The 27,735-nt window shown below is 39.1% G+C and overlaps 2 protein-coding genes across 2 annotated transcripts in view; one reads left to right on the top strand and one right to left on the bottom strand.

The window, feature by feature from the left end:
- Positions 1 to 5,839, top strand: part of LOC111866930 (myo-inositol 2-dehydrogenase) — an 18,412-nt gene extending 12,573 nt beyond the window's left edge. Inside the window, exons 6-8 of the mRNA XM_023856307.2 lie at positions 2,041 to 2,264; positions 2,977 to 3,148; positions 4,809 to 5,839. Of these exons, the coding sequence (XP_023712075.1) occupies positions 2,041 to 2,264; positions 2,977 to 3,148; positions 4,809 to 4,942 (530 nt within the window). The 3' untranslated portion in view covers positions 4,943 to 5,839. The remainder of the gene's footprint in view (positions 1 to 2,040; positions 2,265 to 2,976; positions 3,149 to 4,808) is intronic.
- A 1,017-nt stretch (positions 5,840 to 6,856) lies between these two features.
- On the bottom strand, positions 6,857 to 14,140 carry LOC111866928 (protein DDI1 homolog 2). Its single transcript, XM_023856305.2, has 7 exons — positions 13,703 to 14,140; positions 13,408 to 13,608; positions 12,755 to 13,009; positions 12,403 to 12,635; positions 11,691 to 11,883; positions 11,334 to 11,470; positions 6,857 to 10,294 (listed from the first exon to the last, which is right to left on the bottom strand). The coding sequence occupies exons 1-7, from the start codon at positions 13,962 to 13,964 to the stop codon at positions 10,214 to 10,216; spliced, it is 1,362 nt and encodes a 453-aa protein (XP_023712073.1). The 5' UTR covers positions 13,965 to 14,140; the 3' UTR covers positions 6,857 to 10,213.
- Between the last annotated feature and the right edge of the window lie 13,595 nt (positions 14,141 to 27,735).

Consider the following 27,735-nt stretch of genomic DNA (forward strand, 5'->3'; position numbering starts at 1 on the left):
CGGAGCTATATATCCACTCCCCCCTTACATCTCCATGGCATGGGTACTCATTAAGCTCAGGGATAACTACCATTACCTTCTTCAGCATATCAAACGAAAAAAAAATAATAAAGAAACATTTCTAGAACTTGAAGAAAAACCAGCAATAATTTTTACTTTACAAAGAGACACCCATGTTTGCTACTTTTGAGTCTTCTAAAATGCGATGCAAATAAACAGGTGGCACAACTGATAAGAAAATCTTTATAAAAATATCCCATTCATAGCATATGGTAATGTAGTGTACATATTTCTCTTCCCACTCTACCTGCAAGTGTCCAGTGAGTTGTTGCGACGTCTGACTTCATGCAAATCACTTTATATGGATTTGAAGTTCTCATGGAAGTAAATATTACGATTAACCTTCTGGGATGTGACATCATGTAGTTCATTACATAGGTACCAACATTTGTGAGAAATCAGTTGCCTTCATATTTAGAGCAGAAGAGTGACTTTCTGTTCTGAAGATGGAGGCAGCAGATTTCTCCAAAACATGTATACCTATTTACCTGCCTACAGAGCAGCACATCCCACAAGACCATTATTGCATATTATGTGTAAATCTATCTTTATCATATAATAGCATGTAGAGCTGTTACTGGGTTGCTACCTCAAAACACACAACTGAACATTTGCTGCTAGGCAACAGATTTTTAATAAGCAAGTATATGCGGCCGTTGCTGGGTGACGCCTTCATGGAGAGGCATATTCCCATGGAAATGATTGGGCAACAGAAGAGCTGTGTTTTCTATGTGGTCCATGCTGAGGGGTTATAAGAGAGACCAGGTTTAGAGCTTAGTCTGTTGTTATTCTGTGAAGACAAGACTAGGGGGTTAGTGTGGGATAGCTGCTAGACTGGGGGCTAGTCAGAGAACTGCAGCTGTTAGAGGCTGGTAGCTGAGGCACGGAGATTGTTTGGGAATCCAGAGTAAGGGGAATGTCCACGTTGGAAACTGTTATCAGCAACGGCTAGTGGAGACTGTGACAGACTGAAGACACTAGTCTGTGTGTGACAATGATCTGTAAAGTGTAGTCATGAGTTGTGTGTGTAAGTGGTCAACAAATCGAGTCACCAATCCAAACCCCATCTATAGTCAGACACATGATAATATATTCTAGTCTCAGAAACTGGATAACCACGACAGGAATATGATGATAATGATAGTCCACTGCCTGAATCTAGAAACTTATGCATGGTTTTGCTGTTTTACATTAAATGAAGTGACTGGAATGCAGATTTAGCACTTTTATTTACAAGATTTGTGTGTCTCACAAAACTACACAGAATTACTGATGTCTGGTGGTGGGCAGACAGACTAGGGTCAGGTAGTTATGGTACAGCCTATGGTGCCTCCAGCATTAAGAACAGAATGCGTTGTCTTAAGGGCTTTAACTTCCAACAGCATTATGCATATAAAGGAATATAGTGTAAGGTATTGAAAATAGGTAATGCTGGCTTTTAAAAAAATACTTGTGAAATGCTGAAAAACCAGGAAATAAAAGAAAAAACTATTATACCTTGCACATTTGTTATCAAAATTGGAACAGAAGGTAAAGTATTCCTTGTGCTTAATTAAGTAAACATCATGCCTTCAAGAGGTATTGGAAGTGGAGGTATGGTGCTACCATTCTTGACCTTGACACTAAATGGAGGTGGGTGGTCAGTTTTACAGTCTGGGGAAACAGCTCCCAGTAACCTATGGCCAGGAGGCTGGCTGGGCCCCATGGCTGGTCAGCACACTATGAAGAAGAGAAAATCTTACCCCTGCTGGGAAAAGAACAAAAACTGTCATACATCACCCAGATGAGTGACCAAGAATCAAAGAATCAAGCTACACAGGCGATCAAGAAAGATTGTACGAAATCCCATAAATATATTCAGCTTAAGGAGGTGAATGACTGACAGAAGTAGCCAGTTTCCTTTGTTTGATTATTTAGGTAGGATGTACAGGAATCATTTATAAACACCTGAATGTACACAGAACGCTAATATATCAACAGGTGGGATCTTTCATGACACAGCTGTACATGACATTGACCTCATATGCTGGATACTGGGGGAATACCCAACATGTGTTGCTACCCAAGCTTCCACTCTCACACCAGAGATCGCAGAAATTGGTGACTATGACACGGTCGTCATAACGCTGCAGTTCCCCAGTGGTACCCTGGGCATTATTGATATTAGTCGCCTGTCATCTCATGGGTATGATCAACGTATTGAGGTGAGATTCCTTGTCTTCTTCCCCACACTACATTAAGAGTAATGTTTGACCACTATCCAGCTTACTCTTGCAACCCTTCCTCCTTATGCAGCCTAGTCTCAGGATATGACTTGATATTTTCATGACAGGGAAGATTTATATTGCTATCTTCTGCCTTTTGATATGTCAAATCCCAGATCACAGTATGATCAGTCTCAAGAGGTAACACTTTTCTTGACTGATAACTGAGGTATATAAACCAGAAAGTAGGACTCAAATATTTCCTTTACTTTTTATTTTGTGTAAAGTTTGAATGAACATTATATGTGTGGCAATGGAAAACACTAATCAAGAATTCAAGAGGTATCTTCTTTGAATCTTATCCGGTGTCTGCTATCCTGAAAGGTTTTTGTGGTTTGACATAAATTACATCCAAATACAAGGATGAATCATAGTGAGGGTATGAAATTATGAAGTGTAGCAGTAAAGTACTTCATAATGATGCATATTCACAAAGATCTGTTGCTATTTGACTCAAAACTTATTAGGAGGGAAGATGAGAGTACAAACACAAACATAAATGCATGCGCACACACATGTACATGTGCATATAAATGCAATGATAATGTAAACTTGCTTTCCATTTACTTCTTCCCTTCTAAATAAGGAAAATTGAAAACTTATAACCTTAAGTCACCCCACTACACATTGCCTATATGCAAACATTCTGCAGGTTTTTGGACCACGTGGGATGCTGACTTCCTCCAATGAAAGACCAATGCATGGTATAGAGTCTCACATAGGATTCCAAGGGGGCAACACAATGCCTATCTATTATTCCTTCCCTTCACGGTACAAGATGGCATATTTGAATGAGATGGAGCACTTCCTTGACATTCTGCAAGGTATCTGAAACACCCTCTTTGTAATGATATGTTCCAGTACAGTAGTTCTGAGTTTGTAACCTGTGAAGCTTATAATATCACATCTTCAATTTATCACTAATAACTTCTGAATATTGATAATTGTAAAATTTTCACAAAATTCAGTATCAATACCTTACCTTTGGTGGCCATAAGTTCACATGTTTACAGAGTAGATAATGAAAAGTTCAGTCCAGTGTGACATATGAGTTTACAACACTTCAGTCTTCATTCAACTTACATGTTTCGATTTTATGTTCTTATTATCAGTAGTGTAGTTCACGTGAACTACACTACTAATAATAAGAACATAAAATCAAGAGAAATAAATGACACCTCCCACCATCAGGGGGAAAACAACATGACCCAATGTCGGCTCAAGATATTTTAATATAATAACTAATTTTTTACATGGAAATTTTAATACAATTTTAAATATATTGGGAGTCTACTGTATGGAAAAGTGAACACAATATTGCGTGCAGTGGAAAATCCCAGTCAGAATAACCAGTAAATCTACACTTCAAGAAGCGCCATTGTGAGTGCCTAAGACAGACATCATTAGTCACATCTAAAGTGCATATTGTTAAAATATCTTATGTGACAGTGTTTCCTTATCGTAGTGGTGCGCCTCTGAAGTGTTGTAAACTCGTATGTCACACTGGACTGAACTTTTCATTATCTACTCTGTAATTAATAGTGTGACGGACCAAAATGAGACAAGTTAAATTCATGTGTTTAATTTTATACCACACTAACATTGTCTTTAGTCATACCGTTAGTGCCCTTTAATGCATGACCCTGGCATTTCTTTAACAGTGATAGGTCTTTGAAAAATGTTCATACAGTAATGTAGTAAGATAATTCTTATATAGACTTGACATAAGGACAGACTTGTAAAGATTATATTTGCTTCTCCAGTTGACTAAAATACCTAGTGGTAACGTGCTCGCCACTGGACCAAGAATCTGAGGTTCAAACCCAGCCAAGGTCAATGAATTTCTAAGGGTGATAAAAATCTGTAGCACAAATTCCATTGGATGGGAAGTAAACACAGGGGTTGCAGGTCATACATTTATGGCATTTAAAAGGACCTTCCATTGAAGGTAGGAGATCAGTGAAAGAAAATTATACACCATTTTTGTTGGCCCACAAAGCTTCTGCTCTGCTCCTACATGTTGATGCGGTCACATGACTGTGGATACCTCTGGCAGAGAGGAGTGGGAATAAGAAAAAATCACTCAACTCAACTGAAGTATGCTGGAAAACTGGATAATGTAAATTGCTCAAGCGGTGTCCAAACTGAAAATGAGTTACAAATATGCCAATCAAGTTGAGGTTAGAAAGCACAAATGACTTAACTGTAAAAGTGTCGCATTAGAAACCAACCAGTTTTGAGTTTCCTTAAATCTTTCAAAGCAAGATATCTGTACTACCTTCAGCCACGTACACATGTAATGTTTAATTTTCCTAATAAAACATCTGTTGTAAGATGTGAGTGTTGTACATGTAGGTAAAGATCAAGACCCACATACACAATGAAAGATAACATCTGCTGGCAAATACAAACTTCTCTGTCCCTGTTACAACACACTGTCTCAGGTACATGTTAACTCTGTGCTTATACTTATTATAATTTCAGATAAAGCAAAGCCAACTATCATGGGACACGAGACACTTGCAGTAAGCAAGATTGCATCAGCCTGCGAGGAATCGGCACGAACAAGGCAATTTGTACAGTTACAATGGGAACCTGAGTACATCCCCCCTAACTAGCATAGCAAGGCATTTCACGCTTTCAAAATTATTTCAGAGACAGCACTCTTAAACATAAGTGATTCACGGCTTAATGTTTTAACATCAGGAGTTTATATTTGAGGACATTCCCAGTCAGATCCACATTAACATGCATCCAATTCTCAATGGTTATGGATGGTCTGAAATTCAATTAAATTTTTTGACGTACGTTCTTGTAATTTTATATTGGCAACATTGCAGGTTGGCATGTACAAATTTGAAAAATACTCAAATTAAAAAATGAAGCCTTTGAAAAGTTAAGAACATCATTTTACATTTAAAAATCATGAAATTTTTAATGTTATGTTTTCAGATTAAAAAAAAAAATCTCTAATTTTCGTACACCAACATGCATTTCTGTCAACATGAAATTATTGTTGCTTTCATCAAAACCATTCTTGAGTCTCCATCCATTGCTTCACAGCTGTTTGGAATTAAATCTATGTTTACATGGAATTTCTGGCCAGGATGACTCCTGGTACAAGCTCCTCTGGTTAAGACATGAAGTTATGAATCATGTATATCTTCCCTTTCAGTCACTCAAGGGCCAACAAAAGTGTTTCAAGGAAGAATACTGATTTCTTTCTTGCACTTTGTACCTCATGAGCCAAGAACTTTCACAGCAATACATTTATAGTCCAGAAGCAACACTCTGGCCATAAAACTGGCTACCCTATCTGATTTTTTCTATGGGTTTTCTGTTTCCCAAGAATATGCTTGTATTGTCTGTCTGAACAGACAATGGTTATTTCCTTCCAAATCTAATGCTACAAATCACAAATGTTCATTTTCTCATCTCTGGTGACATGATATAACCTCTGTATTTGTAACAGCACTGCTGAATGTGAATCAATAAATAACAGCAGTATATGTGCATTCTTGAGCCTTGTTTTAGTAGCAGTGGTAGTAGCTGTCAGTTTTATGTAGCTGCCTGCTATCTTGTCATCCCAAAATGCTACTTCTTTCAGCCTTATGTTTCATCTGTTTTCAGCCCTTACAAATTTGCCTGTTTTCAGCATTTCCACGGACATTTTCTCATATATTTCCTCCTGGGGTCCAATTTTCTTCCATTAACATTAAATATCTATACTATTTCAATCATTTCTTTTATAGGCTTTTTAATACTGTCTCACCACCCGTTCTTTATTTTCTTAGGCTTAATTCCAACATTACCATTGTTATAAAAGATAAAACAACTGCGTCCAGTGTGACCATTGAAGTTTTTACTACTTCAATTCCTAACACCCTTACATGTTTCGGTCCCTATAGACCATCATCAGAGGGACATCAATACTCTTTGGAAACCACTATTACAATATTCTGAATGTTAAAATTGTAATAGTGGTTTACAAAGGGTATCGATGTCCCTCTGATGATGGTCTATAGGGACTAAAACATGTAAGGGTGTTAGGAATTGAAGTAGTAAAACTTCAACAGTCACACTGGATGGAGTTGTTTTATCTTTTATAATATTGTTAGTGTGACGGACCAGAATGAAACAAATCAAATTTACCATGGTTCATTACTATTTCTAGTAAATAATTTTAAATGCAATGGTTTGAAGTCTCCTGATATCCTATTCAACTCTTTCACACATGAAACAAGGAAAACAAGGTGCCAACAAAACAGTATTCACGAGTGGGATGTGACCCTCCTTGGTTTACATCACTTCCTCTATATAAATGTTGGTGCAATATTTTAAAATATATAACTACTGTACTCTCATATCAGTTGAGAGCCACAGGAAGTCCTCAGAAGGACTGAGGCTGTGAAAATGTGCTGACCAGTTAAGCCCCCACATACCAAACAGACTATGATAAAGGCAGTAAGGAGTACTGATGTGACAATGAGTGACAGGGGAAAATGTCACTCTCCACAGTAAAAATAATGAAATTACTAAACACATCTAAACATATTTATTTACAATATAAAATTAAATTCCTTTAGACTGTATTACAATTGAAGAGACACAATAATAATAATAATATACATTAATTATTCTCAATTATACATGACAGCATTTGAAATAATTTATTTCTCCCACACTGTCAAGTATATAACATAAAGAAAAGTACTTGTAATTCACTAACCTAATGAGACTTCATAAAAAAACTAGTCATGTTCATCACACCATTTATATACTAAAAGGGGATGAAACAAGGCACAGTTATAAAACAAATTTTACCAGGTATGGTAAAACATATAGAACTAATGCATAAGAATGCATAATGATCAGCCTAAATAAAGCTGTAGACCAGCAGAAGTCCATGGACCACCAGTTGGAAAACAATGCTAGAGAGCATTAATGGACTGTTGGAGATAGACCCTTCTTAAAATTCCTGAGGCAGCAGGTTAGCTCAGTACCAACATATATGTCCTGTATTTGGGAGGTTACTATTTCAAGTATCTATTCTCACATTCCTTTTCGTGGTTTTCCTCAGTATCTCCGAGTGAAAGTCAGATATCCCTCTGAAAGTGGGTCAATGCTTCATTCATACTTTCACGCATCTTCACCAGCCATGGAAATCTCCACCTTTGCTTGATGCTAAATATACTCTATACTTGATACAATATCATTAAGCAACCCTGGAATGAATAAATTAATAAATGAAAGAATGAATTTAATCCTTAAAATTGGCCTTGTAATATACATTTTTGATTTACTGAAAGAGTTGTAAGAAATGGACTTAAAAATATTTATTTCCTTCTACCTTTCAGCTGTTCTACCTTCTACCTGTTAAGGTCTGAACATCAAGCTGGGTATGAATGCATGCCTTCCACCACTATCTGACACTATCCTAAACCAATATTTTCCTCAAGACACTGCAGCTGTCTCCATGAAGTCTGTGCCATCTGTCTCTCTGCAACCAATAACATAAATGATAATGCTGAATGGAAAGAGTAGTCAGACAGGAAACTCAGTAACCCAAACAGTTTGTCTAAACATCGCTGGTGTCATTACTGTCTGAGATAGGAACCACGAAAGAACAAAGATGAAGAGATACAGGATATTGTAACTGGCAGGGCAAATCATAAAGAATTACTCAGTTCATATTTGGAGGAGTTTATGTACAACAGAAAATACAACAACTTTTGTTTTATAATACAATTAATACTCATCTTCCATTAGAAGTATGAACATTTCATATAATCCTGCATTTCCAGTTCAAACTGCACTTCTCCATTGTAGAACACATTCCACGCCATACAAAATTCTAACAACCAAATCAACCTGAAATGACTGTACACATTCATGTAACATTTCAGTACAAATGTACACTAAATAAAGGTGAAAAAACATATTTTTTTGTTCCTGTGTTACCAATCTTTTTTACAAATGGCATCAGCTTAGATGTTTCACAATCTACACCAGCAATTCACATAATTTTAGAGTTAGATGCTTACTAAATGCCTTTCTTATCCTCATTCTTTATATATGCTTATATTTGTTTCTTTAGTAGCATGAACAGTTCCACCAGTACAGATACTGGTACACAATTTGTTTCAGCAAACTCATCTAAGTCGCACATGTGGTGGTGCACTGTATGTTTTGATGTTTAGGTTAAAACAAAGCATGAGAATAGCAACAAACATGCTTTTAGAGAGAAAGAGAGAGAAATGAATGCAATTACTGTACATAACTGCAAAAAACAATGTTGAAATTAAGTTTCTATTCTGTACATTATAATAAAGAAATAAATATCACATTAAGACAATGTGTAGCAGTGAGACATTACTCTTCCCAAAGAATGACACCCAGCAAAAACATTATTTTATTTTTTACTTACTTGTGTACAGCAGCTTCTGTCTTGTGAGTATATCAAGAACCAAACCTTTACGCAGTGCAACTGAACAAAACTGAGCACCACTATTACCATCACGAGTCTATATCATGTCTGACAATGTTGGCAAAATATTCTGCGATGATTTCTTCTTTACCCAACTCAGATCTGGGTAACTTGTGTGACACCATTCTCATGCACAGTGGTATAAATCCTGTCACAGTCATAAGCATGTGTTTCACTCTATTGAGGATGTCATTACTCTAAAGAATCCAGTATCTGTCAACACTCACTATACTGAGGATAACCTTGTGTGGGCATGGTGCAAAAGAACCAGAATGCAAGATCTAAACATGTGAGATGGAAGAAACTCAAGAATTCTGATACTAGCAAAAAGCTTTAGCAATGCCAAAGAAATGATTCTATGCAATCCACTCTAAGTCAGTTTATAATAACAATGAAAGAATAAACTGTCACTAACATATGTCTGTTTATTCACTCAATAGTTTATTTGCTGAAGATAAGTTTTAAGAGGAATAATTATTTTTACTCTGTATTCACAAAATAACAAAAGAAAGCTCAGAAATGAATGCATGTCAGTTCTGTCCATAAGAACTGCATGTGTGCCACTTACGGTGCACTCTGCACACTGTAATAAGATAAGAAATGCATCACAGCAGAGTAATGACAATACAAAATAGAACCATTGGAATATTTTCTTGTTCACAATTTTGAGACAAAACAATTCTTCAGACACTGCAGTAGCATGGACAGGGTAGAAATTTGTCAAATATATCACTTTCACATTTAAAATGTATCACATCCTTAAAACTTTATACCAACTTCTCTTAAGAACTGCTGGTCTAGATTGTAGTCCATTTAAAGTTCTGTAGATTTGAGCACAAGAAAATTTGGTGTATATATTTCATATTTTATTTTGAATGACCCCTTTTTCCTAATTATACATATATTAAAGGTTGGTCTTACCAAATAAAAATAAAACCAACACCTCCTGAACATAAACATCAAGCATCCACGCAATGTGTCTGCTCAGTAGTACATGTTCTTTATAGCCATAAATGAAAGAGGTGAGAATAAAGCAATACACCAGAACGATGTCATACACAGACTGTCACAACACTGACAGATGTGGTGCACTATGTGTAGCTCATGTATGTTGACTAGTGTGGAAGACAAAGTAGTAAAACAGTTTTGATTACCTGTTGCATAAAAATAATATAGTATAAAACATAACTGTGATAAACTCCCAGGTGATATGCTGGACTAGTGGAAGTCCAGTTTCTTAAAATATGCAACCTACAGTTCCTTTGGTTCAGTGACATCACTCCCTAGCGTCACACAGAGAGAGAAAGAGAGAGACAGACACTTTATTTGGTGTGTCTGTTTTACCCACATGTATCAGTATTCAGCGACTCTTAGAGACTTCAATCCTCAGTGTGATGTGAAATCAAAATTTGAGTGCCTTGGCAAATAGAGCTGCCGTCGCTTGGGTCTTATCACCTCGAAACCGTCTCAATTCTGCAATTACCTGTTGGTTTGGAATACAATTAATGGATACACATGTATTATGTTATTTAGGCCTCCCTGTTCTCACTTCCCAACACAGATATATCATTAAATGAAATGGGAATCACAATTTAACAGCCTCTGCAACATTTGTAGATACAAAATGTTCATTTCTTGAAACTTCATAAGCAGAGTTTTGCCTGTACTAGATACAGAAACACAAGAATCTGTCATAAAGATCTGTTACAATGTCTAAAATCTATTTACTTACTTACTTACTCATGGAGCTGAGCACTTCTGGAGGAGCCACCAATTCTGCAGCTACTCAAGAATTTCCGAGCACTTTATGGAACCCGAAGGTTCATTACCGTGTTCACAAGAGCCCTCCATTGGCCCCTATCTTGAGCCAGATCTATCCAATCCATACCATCCCATCCTCTCTCTCTAAGATCCATTCCAATATTGTCCACCCACCTACACCTTGGTCTTCCCTGTGGTCTCTTTCCTTCTGGCTTTCCCACTAATATCCTATACGTATTCGTCTCCCCCATTCATGCTACATGACCTGCCCATCTCATGCTCCTTGATTTCTTTGTGTTCATTTTCGTAACATAATGATTTTTTACAGTGAGATGTTTTATTATTTCAGTATCACAGGCTGTAATCAAAGGCACAAAATGATCAATGAAACTGAGATATCAGCCCAATGCTCCAAAGCAGGAGCAAAGAGGAAGAAAAGAAAATCCACAGCGAGATCCGAGGTTCTCACCACACTAGATATAGACACTGCTGTCTTCGGGGATGAGTGATGCTGTGCAGTTCAGTAGAAAGATACCTAGGTATCTAGGCATCGCATCCCAGAAAACAATTATCTTCAAGATATTAATAACAATGCAGAAAACACTGTAATATTTGGAAGTACATGGGCTAAGATATAGGCAATTTGGCTCAAACACACAAAACTCATTTCAGGAGTGTAACTCCACTACAGGGATCCCTCTAACATATATACACTGTTAGTTAACAAAACAGAATCACTCCTTCTAGTTATGTACTTTTACCTGCTCACGTGTGAAACCCAGACTGACCAATTCCCGTACTTCATTTTCACCAAAGTTGTCTGTTGGCAGTATGAGAATGGATGGGTCACGAGGCATTGAACTCAGGCTACTGCTGCTGCTGCTGGTAGCAACAGCCGCTGTTATAAGAAATGAAAAGCAAGGCTAACATGAAGAAAGACCTCAATGATTACAAAATGACAAGACTAACAACATCCACCTCAAATCTTCTAAAACAAACTACACTGCTTCACTTGTCATAAACACATAAAACATAAACAAGGTTACACACGTTGCACAAGTTAACACATCATAAGCAACTAACCCATCAACCAGTCACAATTACAAGGCATTACCAACCCGATTCTCGACTGTTCTGAAGAGCACGAGCCAAATCCCTCTCTTCTGCTTCACGAACCGACTGTCCGATGACATCATCCTCGCTCTGACTTGACAGACGGGCACATTCAGGAAGCTCCCTCTCTGACAGAAATGGGGTCTCCGTGTCAGTTGTCCCAATTCGCAGAACATTCTTTTTAAGATCTATTGAGCACTGTGGAAATTGTGCAATTAGCATAACAGAATCTTCAAAAACTGTGGGTCTGCCTTTCTCATCTGTTTACAGTTTTTTGATGGACATATTACAGATTAATTGAACTGCCTTGAGGCAAAGTAAAATAGCAACTTTATTTAATGGCAGTAATATATCTTCAGCTTCCCAGCAATAGGAATTTTCTGAATAGCTGAGAAACAACTGCTTGGGTAGGGCCATCGAGTTGTTTTTCACTGAGGGGTTAACTGGTTCTGTGTATGGCATGTATATCTAATTAATCATTTCTCTGCATATGCATACCAGAAACAATATCAAACATTCCCACAAGATAAAGACATAGCACCACATGATTTACTTATGGTAACTGTAGTCTTCCAGAGATCTGATGCATTAATTACAGGAGGTCATTACATCAGTACCTTCTGATTCTATTTATAGCATTATGTGTTCCTCTTTCAAACAGTTAATTCATTCAAATTTTCGAAAGTGTTGCCTATGAAACCATGACATCAGATGTACCTGATGCCTCTTCAGCATGTCAAGGCCGAGCAGCATGTCCATTGGTTGCTCCTCCAAAACTGAGAATGACGTTGTCAAATAGTCCTTCTCAATCTGTATCTGCACCATGTGGATGCGTCCAATGATTTTTTGAACACCTACACCCTTGGCAATTCCAGCCCAGCGTGTGTCCACTAGGCGCATGATGTGACAACGTTCAGCACAAGCTGCTGACATTATCGTCGTCTGGGCACCTACATCAAAACCAAACAGCCAAAACAGAAGCAGTAAACCCAGATTAACTTCAAATTGTGTGACAAGCAGAACTTCAACTCATCATATATGACCACAATAAAATAAACAACAATAATACCTGAGTCAATAAACGCTTTAACAGGAAAACCATTAACATGACAGTTAATATACAGCATGACAACCGTTCCAAATGTCTCTGGATTATATTCCATAGCTGCTTCCATATTTGCTTCAATGTTTTTCTGACGGATCTCTTCCGCAATTAGTCGTTGAGCTTCTGTGTCAAAGGGATGAGCATTCATCATTCTAATTCTTTGTCTTTGTCTTTCTGCACGTGATTCAACCTGCTCCCTGAGTACTGTTGCAAATTCATCTGCAATAAATGGCCCTCAATCAGTCATCTGATAATTGTTTTATATAATGAATCTAATATTTCCCATTTCCTTATACAGCAAATACATGTTCTGTATAAGTAGCTTATTCCTGTGAAATATAAATATCGCTTCACACCCGGGTCCAATGGCAGGCATTTGTAAATGCAGCCACCATCCATTACATTTTATTTTTATTGGCTTAATTGGCACTTCCCATAACTGAGGTTATATAGCACCATGTGACAGAATGCTTCCCTAAACTATTAATTTAGCATAGCATTTAATAATGCCTTTGTATGTTTGTGAAAAAAATGATATGATCACTATTATCATTAATCTCTAACATCAATTCACATTTATCAGATTAGTATTAAACACCAAATTTTAAGACTTCTACCAAGGTTGCCAGACAGCAAAGCATCAGCCAAGCGAGGATTGTTCTGTTTCAAGAGGGCAAGCTGATTTGGATTGGCCAAGAACATATCTCTGATTAACTTCGGATCTTCTTCTTGTGCTCTTGCACCTGGTACTGTATGGCTTGGCAATGAGCCTGAAGACCCAGGAACCTGAATGCCACTGAAGTCAAGCATTGGAAGACCTGCAACAATTTATACATAATTAACATGACTGATACGATTAGGATCATAATTAATATATCTTATCCTGTTATTTTGAGAATTTACGGTTCTTACCTTGATTAGCAGCTGCAAAACTGATGTTGGAACCTGAACTCAGCATATGCTGTAAAATCACTACATCACCGTCCCGAATGCCATGATCTTTCAGTGACTTCTTGTCATCTAACAGTGGCATGCCGTTGTGTGCAATAACAATTTCTGGAGCTGGATATCCTGATTCCACTTCACAAAATGCCTTGAAATTTTCTAATTCTAGATCTTCACTAACATCTAACACAAATATATCATCGGATAAAGTAGTAACCGTAATTTTCATCTTGTAAATGTATTCTAAATATCCCACAATTTAAAAGGTAATAAAATAACAAAACTCCTATTATTTATTTGCGAATACAATTACGAAACCGGACAACAGAAGAATTTCCTGGTCGGCTGAAAACAGCAGAATCACCGCGCCATATTATTCATCATACACAAGACATAGACGTGCATCTCAATGTTATTGCCTGGCCGCGCAGCCGCCATTACGTCACGCATATTATGCTGCCATCTATTATCCTCATTGAGGATATTGCTGCTAAATGGCTGAAGCCACTAACGAGAGCTCAATTGGTAAGATTAAACACCGTAGTGCAACAGAATTACTGTTATTTTTTGGACTTTTTCCATCGCCCGGAATTTTAGGTAACAGAGGACAAGACGTTTCGGAAACTGGATCTGTTTACTTTTTCAGGTGAGAAAGGAACACACCTCTTTTTTGCACCTTAGAAAGAGTTAATCTCAACCAGTGATTGATTTAATAATGCTCCCCTGTTTTGGGTTACTTTCAGTTAAGAAATGAAATTATTGTAGTTATTATTAGGACAGTAATAAAATAACACATAATAAAACCATTATTTCACGAATATTGCACTGGATCCATGGAAAAACTGAAGAATTTTAATTCCTTTTACCCAAGGGTTGAATAACACCCAGAAGCAGACTATATCCTTCTGCGCTCCATGCGCTGCAAGAAGTAACAAAAAAGTTATGACACAATGCTTACGTAATCTACGTAATATTTAAGTATCGTAGATGAAATTTCATCATAGCTACAATAATTTTTAGGCGTCAATGAATTTTATACGTTTCTAATTCCTTTCGGTGAAGTAAGCATAGCATTTACATATACAAATACACGTTCAACATGGAGATGAGTAAACGTTGACTCCAGTTTCACGATATCAAATTAAAATCTACATATACCATCCAGCAGAAAATAAGTAAGTATAAAGTAAAGCTATCCCTGTACCAGGCCGTGAAGTTCCATAGGGTTGTGAGACGTTGAGGGTCCCACATTATCTAGACAATCGGCTCAAAGATGGCGGTAAGGTTGTCAGCCTTACGCGCCGGCTGCGCTTTACTCACCAGGAAAATTATTTAATTAATTCCTGGTACTCATTTCTGTTAAAGGCTGGGTCGACCCCAGGGCCATGGTGCGGCTGGAAGGGCTAGGTCAATTGAAAAAGATCCAATGACCTCATCGGGACTTGAACCCGCGACCTTCCGGCTTGTAGCATAGACCCTCAACCAACTGTAAATTGTTTGTAGCTGTTTCCATCATAGATAAATCCCAAACGAACAGAAATCCAAATTTCACAAACCTGTTTTGATATGGGCTCCGTAATTGGTCAAGACAAATATCGTTAGCGTACAGTGATTTGTATGACGACGCTTGCGCATTTTTTCTAATTTCCCTCTTCCAGTTGCCCCCCGCCTTTTTGTTATTTGCAGTTAGTTCCATCTGCCAAGAAGCTGTTGAACACATATACACGTAGTTCGAACACTTTGAGAAAGGTAGCAGCACATCTCATTGCGTCCTGCCGCAAATTCACGGGCTTCACAGCATGATACACACCATGCCGACTTCTCTATACACTGTTACGGAGCCGTTGCAAACTGCAATATTCTCAGAAGAATCTGAAGATACAACAAATAAACCGAAGATGTCTATGACAGTGAACTAAAATATGGCCATGAGTTCTAACCGGAATCAAATCAAAGAATGTCTCTGCTAGCTGGAAGGCCAGCAGGAAACTACTGCCCTGCAGCGCATGGATTATTTTTGCGCCCTGAAGAGAGGGGCAGCAGGCTCTCCGAAACCTATGCACCAGATTACACGGCATTATATCCTAGAAGACGGCCGCGCCATAGCTCAAGCGGTTAGTCGCTGGCTTCCCATCACGGCGGCCCGGGTTCGATCCCGGGTATGGTCAAGTGGGATTTGTGGTGGACAAAGTGGCGCTGGGGCAGGTTTCCTCCGAGTACTTCGGTTTCCCCTGCCAATCTCCATTCCACCAATTGCTCCACAATCACCCTCACCTATCATCTGGGGCTGGTACAATAGGCCAGAAGTGGCCGCAGTACAAGGGACTTAGTCCCACCTCACTAGCAATAAAAAAAATCCTAGAAGACACTATAGTTCATTGGCTGGTTATTTTTGCCGGATTTAAAGAAATGTGCAGAGAGACGTGCGTATATAAACCTCTGGAAAAGCTATCCAATCGTTCCAGACTATGTAAGCTCATATCCCGAAGATAAAAGCCAAAAATGAATAATATTTAAATTATTACTCGAATCAGTTCACACATTCTGTTGATAGAGGCACAGTTTAGAGCAGCGATGACCAACTGGCGGCCCGCGACTTGATTTACTCCGGCCCCCCGCCAAGTATCAGGTTATTTTAAAAAATCTTAACTTCACAGCTGTATTGGCACAGAATTCAGTTTTTAATANAAAAAATAAAAATAAAAAACTTGTGCATTACGGTTGTACCATGTATGAATGAAAGTGTGACCTCCATTATCATTCACAACTAAAAACAACCATCAAATTGATCTGGACATCAGTTATGCCAACAAATTAATCTGTAAAGTACTTGATACAAAATTCCTTGGAATACATGTAGACAGTACACTGTCTTGGAAAATACATATTGAACAAATTATACCTAAATTAAATGCAGCTTGCTATGCGATGAGATCAATTAAGCCTTTTATGTCACAGGAAACATTGAAGATGGTTTACCATGCCTACTTTCATTCTATTATGAACTATGGATTAATATTTTGGGGGAACTCTTCACATAGTGTAATAATTTTTAAAATACAAAAGAATATAATTAGAATCATTACAGGATGTAGAAGTAGAGATTCATGTAGAGAATTATTTAAGAAATTAAAAATTCTACCTCTTCAATCGCAATACATATTATCGCTTCTCTTATTTGTTGTTTACAACAAAGATAAATTCAAATTAAATTCTGATGTCTATAACATGAATACTAGACAAAAATATAACTTCCACCTACCCTCATCAACTTTATCAGTATATCAAAAAGGAGTCTACTTTACTGGCATAAAAGTGTTCAACAATCTGCCACAAAGTATTAAAAACTTGGGCAATGATACTAAAAAGTTTAAATCAGAGTTAAAGAATTATCTACATGCTCATTCCTTCTACTCTTTAGATGAATACTTCAATGTAAATAGAGAATGATGTAAAATTAAGTTAGATTAATTTTTAAGCTAAAATTGCCTGTACTTATGTATGTAACCTTTTGACTTGTTCTGTATCCAAAGGTACTAACCTACTTAGGATTTATAGAATGTAAATAAATTCAGTTCAATTCAAATCCAACCAGTGATTGCTTTATAGCAAGATCTGAATGTGTACTCACAGCATTAAAAAATTCGGAGTGAGAAAATGAACTTTGTTATCCAATTGATCGCTTATGAAACTTGTTACTCAATTTCATGTCAGATGTTGGGTGTTTCCTGCTTGGATACTTTAAATACTTCTTGAAACCCACGAAATAAAAAAAACTATATATATGTAGCATTATGACGATTCACTTTTTACGCATTTGGGTTTTATGAAAACTGAAAACAATTGGGTTCATTAATTGCAGCTTAAGTACAATAAGGGCAGGAACTAGTGGGGACCGTGGCTAAAGTCTTGTGGGTGGGGCGCGAACAAATGAGCTGCAGCTGCGTGCATTTTGTTGTTGTTGCGTTTACAAATTCACCATTACCCCATACCCCGGTTTCTCTTGTGCATTTCCTGCCCTTTCACCGCATGATCGTCGCCACTTGTCTCATACATCACGCCCCTAGTACCATGTAGGGGATGAGTAACCCTCAGAATTTCCGCGATTGTGGAACATACTGTAGTCTGACGACATTATAAGTATCATGTCTGAGACATGCGTCCTCAATTCGAAAGACGTTGGATTCTTTGTTGTCCATGTTATTTCTCTATTCCAGCAACATTCATGGTCATATCATGGGTTCGCGTACTTCCAGTCGATTCATAACATCAAAATACCTGCTACTAAAAAGAAAATACAGTATTCAAGAAGCCCGTTCAATTAGGAATTTTTCGTGAAAATAACGGCCCTTGAAAACAAAGAGAGTACAGTTGGCATACCTATCTACCGGCAGAATTAGAACTACCCGCAACTTGGAGCTTGTTAACTGCTTCATGATGGCTTCTTCCCCCCCCCCCTTGGCACTACAGCCCCAGTGGGCCTAGGCCTACCTCCATGAACTCCGTTCACTTCGGTTTTTCTAGATCTTACACATTCGGTAGGACTCCTTGGTCGGGTGACCAGCTCGTCGCAAGGCCTCTACCTGTAGACAAATACAGAAAAACGCACACAAACATCCATGGCCCGAGTGGGATTCAAACCCACGATCCCGGCTTCCGAGCGAGCGAAGACAGTGCATGCCTTAGACCGCTCGGCTACCGTTACCGTCCATGATGGCTTCTAGCTTGGATTATTTTTATACCCTAAAGATGGAGGCTATATTTTCCTCCGAAACATGGATTGACTTGCAATGGATTACGTGGCATTAGATCCCAGAATACAGAATTCTTCATGAGCACTGCTATGAGAAAATCCACAAGTAATCAGCTAATAAGTTAACCAGTTAACTAGCTTATTCTCTGGTACATTCTCAGTCTTCAGAAGCTGACACTCGCTCATCTTGTAGAGAAATTACCTGTCTCTCATGGAAACAGACCATTTATTACTATATTTAAAAAACAGACACCACTGGACCATTTCCCGAGCAAGTTTAATCCAATTCACACTCTTACGCCTAAAGCTTAAAAGGTGCAAAAGGGTGAAATTGTCCCTTTGCTTAATTAATTAGGCACCATGCCGCAAACATGTATGGGGGAGTGGAGGCATAGCTTCTCTATTCTTTACCTTAACATTAGATGTAAGTGAGTGGTTAGATTTAATCCCCAGTCGCTTTAACCTCGGCGAAAGAGCCCCCGGTGCATATCGGATGGGAGACTGGGTGGGCCCCATAGCGGGTCTGGACATCGTGGTGCAAAGAAAGATATCTTGCCTCTGCCCAGAATCTAACCCCGGCCTTCCATCTTGTAGCTCGTCACTATAGGGACTGCGCTGCGCCTAGACGTCATTTTAAATGTATAACTTACATTTAGTAGTACACCAATGTGATAATGCTGAGTGAGAGAATTATACAACTGTAAAAAATTAAATATATGTGTTTTAAATAATTTTTCAGAGACTGTATTAATTCATATTGCCGGTCACGGTAGCCGAGCAGTCTAAGGCATGTACTGTCTTCACTCGCTCGGAAACCGGGATCGTGGGTTCGAGTTCCATACAAGGCATTGGTGTTTAGTGTGTGTGTGTGTGTGTGTTTCTGTTTTTGTGTATAGGTAGAGGCCTTGATCACCCGTCCAAGGAGTCCTACCGAATGTGTAAGATCTAGAAAAACCGAAGTGAACGGAGAAGTTCATGGAGGTAGGCCTAGGCCCACTGGGCTGTAGTGCCAAGAAAAAAAAATTTAAGTCAGATGACTGATAGGTATCTCACTGACAAATAATATAAGAATTACTTATGCCATAAAAAATTAGTAATGGAATGAGCGTCAGAAGAGGTGCAATGATCATGTAGAAAGAATGATTCCTGGACGTCTGCTGTGGCAAGCATGTTTTTGTAACTCTATTGGAAGACGGAACTTTGGACGTCCGAGACAAAAATTGGCACAAAAATTCCGTTAGGTTCAGAATGGGAATCCTTTAATTGTCAGAAAAAAGAAGACATAAATTCACATAAATATCTGTGTACAGAAAACACACATCTGCCTTTTCACAGTACAGTCTCACTGTCCCCCAAGTACCGTCCGCCCACATTGCATTTCTCTCCCTAATTCACGAAACGAAACCGATGGTATGTAACCACTCTGCCCCTTATAGACCGCAACACGTCCGACATTCTCATATCCATCTTATTTAACGAGTTCCGCTAGCCAAGCATTAGATACAGAGATACACAAATACACAAGTTTCGGACGTAAGCAGCAAAAACTTGAACTGTCTTAATATAACGTAATACTTTCGGTCAATATTACATAAAAGCTAAAGCTATCCCTGTAACAGGGCCGTGTCAACGATCAGGCTGTTAGTCGCCGCCTTCCCACCGCGCCGGTCCGGATTCGAGCCCAGGTCAGGTCATGTGGGATGGTAGGTTTTCTCCGAGTACTTCGGTTTCCCCTACCAATTCTCATTCCACAAGATGCTTCACACTCATCATCTATTATCCGGGGCTGGTACAATAAGCCAGTTAGTGGCCAGCGTACCAAGTGCACTCAGTCCCACTCCACCGAAAGAAACTAAAAAAAGAAAGAAAAATAAACCATCCCTGTAACAGGCCGTGGAGTACCACAGCGCTGTGAGACGTCGAGGTTCCCATATCTTCTAGAAAATAAGTTCACGGATGGCGGTAAGTTTGTCGGCTTTAGACGCCGGTCGCCCTTTACCCCTAGAAAGATTCCTGGTACTCATTTCTGTTAGAGGCTGAGTCGACCCCAGGACCATAGTGCGGCTGGAAGGATTAGGTAAATTGAAGAATCCAATGACCTCATCGGGAATCGAACATGCGACTAACTACGTTACGGCGTGCCCTCGGCCAATATTGCATAAAGTAGATTAATTCAGCCCATGTAGACCCAAGAACTAGTTAGTTAGTTATTTAGAGAGGGTGGGTTTCCCCATGCACCGCGACCAGTTTGATCTATTGTGCTTCCCTCTATGATATTCTACCAGTCTCTATACCCTACCGATAAATGGTGAGTACCATCAGTCCCGTCGAGCAAGCGAGTTCGGCCACTTGCTTAGCGGTATCTATAATGCTTCCCCCCTCTATCAGAGGCCTTAGAGACTATTGTTGAGCGGGAAACGTCCTGGAATTTGGCTCAGTGATCCCCTTTGGGGATATGAGGTTCTTTTACGTGCCGTAAAGTTACGACACGGGACACACGGCTTAAAGTCCCTCCCGGAGGACTTGTTCCCTGAATTTTTTGGCCCTTAAAAATTCGACGACCTCTGCCGGGTATTTGAACCCGCGTACTACGAGTCATGAGGTGGGAACGTTACCTCTAGACTACGGAGGCCGCTGACGCAAGAACTATGTTTATATATAGGATATTGATCTATTTCATTCTGTGTATAAATGTTACATATCTGTGCTACACTGTGTCCCGCAGGTCTCCATGTCCACTTTAACGTTTCAATCAATATGCACATCCGCAATAAACTTGATTGGAAGGTCGTGTCATCAGAGTTCATCCCCAAGACAGTACGAAAGCCTGAAATATCAGTAGAAATGTCTATTTATCTAAATCATCATAAGAGCAGACTGGTGTAAATACACCTATAACGCTGTGGATTTGTATCTGGGAGTACCAGGTTTAGTCTCGATCAGGTTATGATTTGTCACGCCGTCAGTGTTCATCATCTTCTTAAGTCTTATTGGGCGAATGTTATGATAGTACAAGGAAGTAGTCCGCTACAGCCTCCTTTCAAATTCTTATCCTCCGCGTCACTGACGCCTATTTATTCATCTCGCCAAAATTTGTAAAATTCTGTAGCTGAAAATAATGTTGTTTCATAACCTGAAATTGAATGAGCCAAGATTTTCAGTGTTTCTTTTCTGCGTTAACGTTATGAAAATTCCTTAAATTAAATTCCGTATGTTCGAAAATAGAAACAAAGCGACACCGGTCATGAATAGCAATACGGATATGATCATATGTAAAATTAAAATTACACCCATTCTCAGTTTAAACTCAAGGTCTTACCTATCCGGAAATTGAGTCTTCTTCCGGTTGTTCTGGCTCAGAATTGTGGAGTTTCCGGATATTCACTAGATGATCACAAGTTCTGACACATGCCTTCTTTGACATTTTCTCCTCTAAATTTCTGAAAGAAGAAAGACACGTACGAGAGAATTTTGTATTCATTTGCCCGTCAGGTGGCAACATTTCCACAGTTCTGGTTGTGATAATCGAAAACGCATATTCCTGAGGACTTGCAGATTATCCGAATTATCCACCATAACTCCATCTCCCCTACAACATGTTAAGTTGTGGATCGGCTATCACCACGACCAAGTACACCTACTTTTGGGTAGAAATAGTTGCATTTTTGGCATCATTCTTTGAATACCCCGCAATCAAAACTTCATTACCCTCCCCTAGGACTCCTCTTTGTGTACACTGGATTGCGGGAAAGGGATGACAGACCAGCTGCACAAATTGGGGGGGGACTGTATTATACAGCGTAATGATATACACGCTGATAAAGCTAGGTTGTTTGCAATGCAGAGCCTCTCATTTCGTGTCCAACTGTTATAAAGGCTTTTCCAACACGTGTACAACACACTATCTAGTTTCGAAGTAAATGTTCCTTTTGGATCCGTTCAAAATCGTTTGAAATCTGTGGCAACTCAGGGAACTTAAATTCAAGGCTTCATCCCAACTGCTCTAATGACAATCATACAGAGCATTGCAGGGACGAAACGTGAAGTTAAAGTAACGAAAATATTTTAACTACGTTTCAAGTAACAAAACGGGAAACCTGGGTTTCTCTTGCAATAAAGCCTCGCCAAGGAGAGCTCAAGAGATTTACAAATCGTAATGTTTATATTGTCATTCAAATGTATTAAATTAAGGTAGGCATATCTCAGTCGGTATAGCTGGAGTGGACGACGGAGGGGTTTGAGTTGGATTCCCAGTAGGGGCAAGAAATTCCTCTCTTCTCCAAAATATTCAGATCTGCTTCGGGGCCCACTCAGTCTCCTATCCAGGAGGTGACGGGAGCTTTTTCCCAGGGGTAAAGCGGCGGGGCCGTGAAGGTGACCAATTATCTCCGTTTAATGCTGAGGTCAACAAAGGTGGAGCAATAACTTCGCTTCTCCAGACGTCTTCAATGTGTGATGTTTCCGTCTAATGCTGAGGTCAACAATGGTGGAGCAATACCTTCGCTTCTCCAGACGTCTTCAATGTGTGATGTTTCCGTCTAATGCTGAGGTCAACAATGCTGGAGCAATACCTTCACTCCCCCAGACATTTTCATGGCGTGATGTTTCCGTTTAATGCTGAGGACAACAAAGGTGGAGCAATACCTTCACTCCCCCAGACATTTTCATGGCGTGATGTTTCCGTTTAATGCTGAGGACAACAAAGGTGGAGCAATACCTTCGCTTCTCCAGACGTCTTCACGGTGTGATGTTTCCGTCTAATGCTGAGGTCAACAATGGTGGAGCAATACCTTCGCTTCTCCAGACGTCTTCAATGTGTGATGTTTCCGTCTAATGCTGAGGTCAACAATGCTGGAGCAATACCTTCACTCCCCCAGACATTTTCACGGAGTGATGCTTAATTAGTTAAGCCGTGGGATAACTATACTTTACATTAATGTAAATTCGTTACTTCAGACACTTAGTTTCTGATACTGTCATATCTCCTTGCATACAGAGACATACCTTTGTCATTTCGTAATTAAATCTACGATTCCTTGGCAGTTTATGGATTTTAACACCGTTTCAAGAGGCGAAGAAATTGTTGATTGTGTTTTGCGTGCCGAGATGTGTCCTTGTCTTATTTATGATACAAAATTCTTCTTTCTAAATTACAAAGCAAGATTCGTATTGTGGGCCCTACAGTTTGTCTGCGCTTCAGATTAAATATTTATATGACTTTATGGTCCAGGTCTCATTGCCTGAGGAAGTTCCTGACCTTTTCATAAGAAAAATACTTAAACATTTACTTATGTATTACATAATAATTTAAAACTCTTCAAATTAGATTGCATTTAGTCACATCAAAATCATCTTCATCACATATTTCAAACTTGTTTTTCTTGGTAGATTTCGTTTCAAAGAATGTCCTTCCGCCGTCTTATCGTCCGTCCAACCTATCTTCGTCCGTCTGATTGGTAATTCTTCACTTTGTGGCTCAGTCTTGAAGACTGCATTCTTAAGATGTGATTATGGCACTTGCTATTGTAGTCTCGGCTTCTGATTTCTAAAGCATATATTTGTGGCCATTGAGTAGAGTCGTTACCCACGTGGTTTAAAATTGAAATTAATCTATTCCCACAAATATAAAAGTAGAATAACAGCGTCAAGGTCCGAAAAAAAAAGATCTTTCTCATGAAATTTTCTCAAAATTTGAGAAATGAAACACTGTAATTATCAGCAGGTCTATTAAGTTCCTCCATTTTTCAACGGCTTCAGAAAGTTAATTCTACAATAGGAGGTAGTTAGTCAGTTACATTTGGTATTTCGAAGTTTCAAATTATTCATCATCAGAAATTAATTAAATATTCTCAATATTCTCTGTGAAACTCGACATTGATTAGGCATGACACATCACATGGATCCGTAATTCTGCAGAATGGAAACAAATGGAACAAACTACCACAGCTGGATCTGCAATTCAGTATTCTGGGACAAGGAAATAACGGGAGAGATTAAGTGCAACTACAGGACTATGAAAACCTAACTCTACACATCTCACTATGGTGGTCGTGTTAATAACGGCTTCACAATTCCCGCGAACTTTGTTCGGTATTGTGTTTCTACCAGAGATAAATGTGCAATGTAGCTGTACGTGGTATGGTCATATTCAACTGATAAAGCAATTCAGAAAGAAAACAAATATTCCTGGGATATAAATAAAAGGAGATTAAAATCCGATTCTATATCCCTTTGACATGTATTGTGACCGCCCCTGTGGTCTAGTGGTCAGCGTTCCTGGCTACAAATTCAGAGGTGCGGGTTCGATTCCCGGCGCTACTAGATTCTTTTCTGAGAAGTAGTGGGTCTGGAACGGGGTCCACTCAGCCTCGTGAGGATAATTGAGAAGCTATTTCAAGGAAATAGCGGCCCCCGTCTAGAAAACCGAAATTAACAGCTGTGGGGATTCGTTACGCTGACCACGCGACACCCTCTATCCGCAAAAGTTGGCACTAACTTCGCCAACAATAGCGGTCGCTCGGTCGGTATAGTTCGCTTGCGGACTAAAATCACATCTAAAATCACATAGTTTTTTTTTTGCTTGACATGTATTGTAACAATGTACTTATCAAATATTGCACTCTATATTCAAGTCAGCAACAATTATAACATTATATATACAGGATATAAGGATCCTCCTTTTGGCTTGCTTCATTCTCGTTTCTTTATTTAATATGCCCTACATCCCTGAAGATGGAAGTTATATGTTCTTCCGAAATGTAGATTTCTTTAGCCGAATTACATGGCAATGTATCCCAAAGAGAGAGTTATTTATTTTAAATTTGTTTGTATCATTACATAGTAATCGCTGCCCTCGGGTATCACAAAACTCTATTTATAAATTGTGATTCCCAGATGTGTCTGGTTTCGCTGCACCGGTTTTAGACGTGTCGCCGCTACAAACCATGATCACCTCCCCCCGTACTCCAACACCCCCAAAATTTTCAAGGGGTCTATGCGCGATGCGGCTTAATTCCCCCGCTCTTCAACTGTCAACACTTGATACAATCGCTCTTCAATTGTCCGATACCCCCTCAATAATCCCCCACCCGAACACGTGCACATTGAAACAACAGAAGCGAGATAATGCGCTTCCTCCACTGGACAGTCCAGGGTTCTGTTCATCACCACCACAACAAAAGTCTGCCATTGCACTCAACGTGAGCCACTTGAATCCAATTAATATATTCATTTATTATTCCTTAAGATAAATTTGGACATTACAAGTCTATGACTCAATATTCCAAGTAATCTCTTACCACACGAATTTGTAACCGATATTTGTGCGTATTTCTTATTTCCCCAGTTTCAGAGAACTTGTCTTAATTCAAAAACACTGCCAGTCTTCCTTGTAATGTCTAATTTATAAAAAAAAATAACAAATCCGATCTCCTTGGAATGCCTAATTTATGAAAAAGTAACAAATTGTCTTAATTTCAGATTTTAAATATAATGTATACATTTTTTGTTTAGCAGTAAACTTACAGTTCTTATCTACGTAAATTTTCCAGTCAGTGATTTAATTAATTACAGTATTTTTTTTTGTAACAGGAGAACAAAAACCTTAATAAAAAATCATAACCGATTTATAACACTCTTTTACTTCAGAAACTGTTTATGATATTTAGCGATTCAAGATTTCAGTACGAAATGTTGCTGTGTGCAGGATACAGAAGGCATGAATGTACACCGAAATGAATGGAAAATGCATTAGCCAAGAAAACCCGTAACACCAGAATTTCGATTACGTTTCGTTGAAAATCAGCAGGAAATATTCGTGTCCGTGGCATTCGTTGAATCTCACTACAATAACATTTCATTCTATTCATTCATCCATTATATAACGTTATGGAACCCAATACGGCGTGTTCACTGTGATGTGTTATACTACTGTGGCGTGCCGCCTAGGGCCCGAGTATTTTGAATCAGAACGCGTCCATTGTTATGCAACGGCTAGCAAACCTAAGCAACGAATTGTTTGAGGCAGTTGCATGACGACGGCTAGGAAAACTCGTAGGAAAGAGAAAATACGCTAGCTAACTAGTGAAGTTCCCGTTACAACAACAACAACAACAACAACAACAACAACAACAACAACAACAACAACAACAACACTAGCTACCGGTGAACAGAACACTTGAAACGGAACCCTTGAGCAAGGTGTCTTAAGCCCGTCCGACGGTAGGGTTTAAGAGAAGACCAGGTCGGAGTTGAGACCAGATGTTCTGGTCATGAGCCCCAGCTGGGGCTCGACACCAAGACAGACAGACTGACCGACCGTCAGTTGTAACATGACTTTGACTTGACTTGAGACCAGATTACAAGGAGCCGAGTTACAAAGTTATACGAAAAGATTACAGAACAGACTAGAAGACACTTCACCGAGGATAGCGGTGCGAGAGACTTGCAACATTGAAGAAGAAACGTCCGAAGACGTTAAAAGTATGAAAAATTGTTAAGAGTGAGTGTAAAGAGTGATCGTCCAAATCCGAGATCCACACAATTTCTTGCCGCGTTCCCTGACAAACACGCGACAATATGAATATAAAAAACTCGTATAATTGCTGTACAAGTCTAAACGGGTGCTAGCATAGCTCAGCCGGCGCAGCCACAGGCTACGAGCTGGCCGACCGATGTATCGAGCCTTAATTTCCGACAGGAGCAAGAGATACTAGTATTTGTCGCTCCATAGAATCCAGACCGGCTCTGGGGCCCACCCAGCCTGATATCTATCGGGTGGAGGGCTCTTTCGACAAGGGTAAATCAGCCGGGGCGTGAAAATGAAATTTCTCGTACACATAGTTCCAAGGCAAAGAATGGTGGAGCTATACCTGCACTCCCACATACATCTTCATGGCGTGCTGTTTAATTAAGCACGGTGATACATTTCCTATTTGAAGAAGCCTACTCAGTGATCTAGCCCATAGGAAACATTGAGATCTCACAATGGTGCTAGTCCCACTGCAGTAAATTGCATGATACTCAGTACGTACTTCTAAAAGCAGATACTTAATATACAACGTCGGAGTGGCTTTCGATAGCAAAAGGCGTTTGTATGAAATTGTTTCAGTATCGACGGTAAAGCAGAATACAACAGATGAGGCACATACACGCAACACTGCCAACAAAGTGTTGCTACTCTTTGCGAAAATCAGTCAACACAAATATGGAGGTTAATATAAACATGTCAGATTATGGAGCAAAAAGT

The sequence above is a fragment of the Cryptotermes secundus genome, unplaced genomic scaffold (assembly GCF_002891405.2).
Source record: "Cryptotermes secundus unplaced genomic scaffold, Csec_1.0 scaffold899, whole genome shotgun sequence".
Lineage (NCBI taxonomy): Eukaryota > Metazoa > Arthropoda > Insecta > Blattodea > Kalotermitidae > Cryptotermes > Cryptotermes secundus.

What these genes read in the sequence shown, in the direction of transcription:
- LOC111866928 (XM_023856305.2), bottom strand. Translation starts at nt 13,964, where the DNA reads ATGAAAATTACGGTTACTACTTTATCCGATGATATATTTGTGTTAGAT. An exon ending in TTTTGCAGCTGCTAATCAAG is followed by an intron (nt 13,609 to 13,702) that starts GTAAGAACCGTA and finishes AAATTGTTGCAG; the next exon opens with GTCTTCCAATGCTTGACTTC. An exon ending in TAAAGCGTTTATTGACTCAG is followed by an intron (nt 12,636 to 12,754) that starts GTATTATTGTTG and finishes GTTTTGATGTAG; the next exon opens with GTGCCCAGACGACGATAATG.